Source organism: Eucalyptus grandis, chromosome 10 (assembly GCF_016545825.1).
Source record: "Eucalyptus grandis isolate ANBG69807.140 chromosome 10, ASM1654582v1, whole genome shotgun sequence".
In the NCBI taxonomy this organism is placed as follows: Eukaryota; Viridiplantae; Streptophyta; class Magnoliopsida; order Myrtales; family Myrtaceae; genus Eucalyptus; species Eucalyptus grandis.
The window spans coordinates 7,285,511-7,288,748 of record NC_052621.1 but is presented as its reverse complement, the minus strand read 5'-3'; the positions used below and the strand labels follow the sequence as shown (position 1 = coordinate 7,288,748).

Genomic DNA, 3,238 nt, shown 5'->3' with positions numbered 1-3,238 from the left:
ACATCAGTGTTGACCATGTCATGTAGGATGATCGATCTCCATATTAGCGATTTTCCGCCAAAATTGATTAGATAAAATGAATTGGGAAATCATCATAAAAATTTAGTTATATATTGGTATGATTGTATAAAAAAAAGAAATTGATACATTTAAAATGTTTACGATTTAATTAGTACAAAAGCAATAGGTGTTTTTGGTACTTTTCCTTTGGAGCACTTCATAGGTGTAGTACAACTGCGACTAAAGCATCATCGCTTTTTCTGCATCAAAAGCTTGTCTAAGAGTCTAGATATAGTTGGACCAATAGGAGATCTTTCCGTCTTAATGGCAAGGAAACGAATTAACTCTGTTCCGTGTCTTTTTCCCCTTCTCCCTTTTTTTTTGTGGGGGGGGAGGGTTGGGGTGGGTTACTAGAAACGGTCAGACCTTTTGCGTGCAAAGATAATAATGCTTCATGGAAGGTTAAAGAATATCAGATCTTTCTTTTCATGGTTTGCATGGTTCCTCACTGTATAGTCTGGGACGCAAACCGGACTTCTCCAACAACGGCAAGGAGGAGGAACGAATTCTCGATCTCGAATCTTAGGTCAGCCTTCATAATTTTTATCTCTTTACATCTTTCAACTCGGTGCTTCTTGTGCAGACATAAAGCATCATGCTGCAATTATCTTCAAATCAAACAGTACAAGAACTATGTCTGATTGCCGGTATAATAGCTGAGAAATAGAAGGTTAGATTATGCGTGTTCTGGTAACATTTTTGGGAGTTACGATCTCCTATTGTGACATAATTTTAACTGTAGATGACTTTGTTGCACGGCGGTGAGAGCTCTAGGTACTTGACAATTTTTCATTATTCCCTTCTCAAGCTTTGCAGATTTTCTTCATGACAATCAAAATCAGATCACGTTATTCTGTCAATGTAGCCCTTTGTGCCATTTCCAATACATATTGATGCATTGCGAGCTGCAACATGTTTTCTGCTCTATCAGAAAAAAAAAATCATTATCATGTTATTTTAGAATAACTGTTAAAAAAGTCCAAAACATATTGTATGACAGTTAATTCAGTCATAAACCTTTTTATTATGCCAATTTAATTCTAAACCCTTTTTTGTGTGAATTTGGTCCTAATTTTTTTGAAAATTCACCAATTTAATTCTATACTTCATATTTGGATATTTGCCTAGAAAAATTATGTTGACAAATAGTCAAAAGGTTGAGGACTAAATTTGCAAATCATCAAAAGGTTTATAATTAAATTGATAAATTATCAAAAGGCTAAGATTAAATTAGCACAATTAAACAGATTTAGGATTGAATTGCTTGATTTACAATAAGTTTAGGACTTTTTTGACAATTTTATCTTAATTTTGGCTTTGTTATCCTTTTTCATGTGTCTCGAGTCCCATTAAATTAAAGAAAAGAATATATGCTTAATTCATTCTTAAATCACTGCGACATGTCATTCATGTCGATGGAATTATGCCCAAACGTACCTGTTCACTCTTTCTAGTTTCATGGGTTGTAATCTCTTTCTCTCGCTTGTTTAGATATGAGTCAGACTGTCAAGGAAGTTGTGATTATCATAAAGAGGAAGATGAACAACTTGCCTGGCGTGTCCACCGAGTGTTGCATCTATCGAGTGCCTGACAAGTTGCGCAGAGCAAACGCAGAGGCCTACACCCCTCAAGTCATCTCCATTGGGCCGTTCCACCATGATAAAAAAGAGCTTCAGTTGACGGAGGAGGTCAAACTGAGGTACCTGACAGGCTTCCTCCACCGTAGCAAGGCCGACCTCCCAGCTTGCACCAGAATGATCAGCGAATTGGAAGACCGCATTCGGCAATGCTACCAAGAAAAGCTCACCCAAGGCAGCTATGAGCTCGTAGAAATGATCTTGGTGGACGCAGTTTTTTTAGTTGAGCTGTTCATAAGGAACTATAACTGGAACCATGGCCCCGACGGCCGAGACCTGAACGATGAGATATTCAGCAAGCAGTGGATGAGCGACGCCGTATTCCACGATCTCCTGCTGCTGGAAAATCAAGTACCGTTATTTGTCCTTGAGAATCTCTATAATCTCACCGCATTGAGTACTACTATCACATTCTTCAAGCTTAGCTACGAGTACTTCAAAGACGTCCAGCACGGGCACGAGCTTGCAAGCACGGGAGTTCACGTGAATCACCTGGTGGACTACGTGCGAGCCCTGCAACTGCCCATGTTCCTGCGGCGCGCGCCGTCCAAACAGGGCAAGAAAACTCGGAGGGTAAAGGAGCTGCAAGAGGCCGGCATCACGTTCAAACGGGGCAAGGAAACCTCCATGCTTGATGTCATCTTCAAGGACGGAACCCTCAAGATGCCGCACGTGGTTGTGCACGAGTGGACCGAGGTGTACCTCAGGAACATGATTGCGTACGAGCAGTGCCATCACGAACACAAGTACATCAGCAGCTACGCCATCCTCATGGATAGCCTCATTGGCACGCCCGATGACGTCGACATTCTAATCAGCGCCGGAATTTTGGAAAATCAGCTCTGCAGTGCGGACGGGGTGGCTAGGATCGCTAGTATCATCAACGGCATTCACAAGGAGACCCTGAGGGACTCCAGCGAGTTCTACTACTCAAGCCTGTGCGAGAGGCTGAATGCGTACAGCCGGACCAGGTGGCACCAGTGGAAGGCCAACTGGTACCGGTGGAGGGTCATCCTCAACCGGGACTACTTCAGCAACCCGTGGTCGGGCATCTCCGTGGTCGCTGCCATGGTGCTGCTTATTCTCGCCTCGGTGCAGACTGCGTATTCCATTTTGCAATTTTACGCGGGCGATGGCCAAAGATTGTTCCCAGCGCGCAAGTGATGACATAAAAGGCATTACTAGAACCAAGGAAGTAGAAAGTCTCAAACTAGACTTCCGTATCCTAAACACACTTGTCAATGGCCCCATCATTTATGAAATGACGTAAAGATGAAGCCCAATATAACGGTTGAGAAATAATAAGCCAGGAGAGAGAATTGTGGAATTTTTGTATATTTCGATAGATATACAAAATAATATATGGTGCCGATTTATAGCCTTTATTAAATAAATAAATAAATAAATAAATAAAAATATATATATATATATATATATATGGTAATAAGATGAACATAACATCAAATTTAATTCATCAAAGATATGTACTATCAAAAGAAATATATGTATCATTAACATCCCCTCAAACTCAAGTTGCATAA

General features: G+C 40.9%; 1 protein-coding gene across 1 annotated transcript; it reads left to right on the top strand.

The window, feature by feature from the left end:
• Positions 1-425: 425 nt before the first annotated feature.
• On the top strand, positions 426-2,993 carry LOC104439372 (UPF0481 protein At3g47200). The gene is made up of 2 exons (XM_010052447.3): positions 426-586; positions 1,552-2,993. The coding sequence occupies exon 2, from the start codon at positions 1,554-1,556 to the stop codon at positions 2,859-2,861; it is 1,308 nt and encodes a 435-aa protein (XP_010050749.2). The 5' UTR covers positions 426-586; positions 1,552-1,553; the 3' UTR covers positions 2,862-2,993.
• Positions 2,994-3,238: the final 245 nt, after the last annotated feature.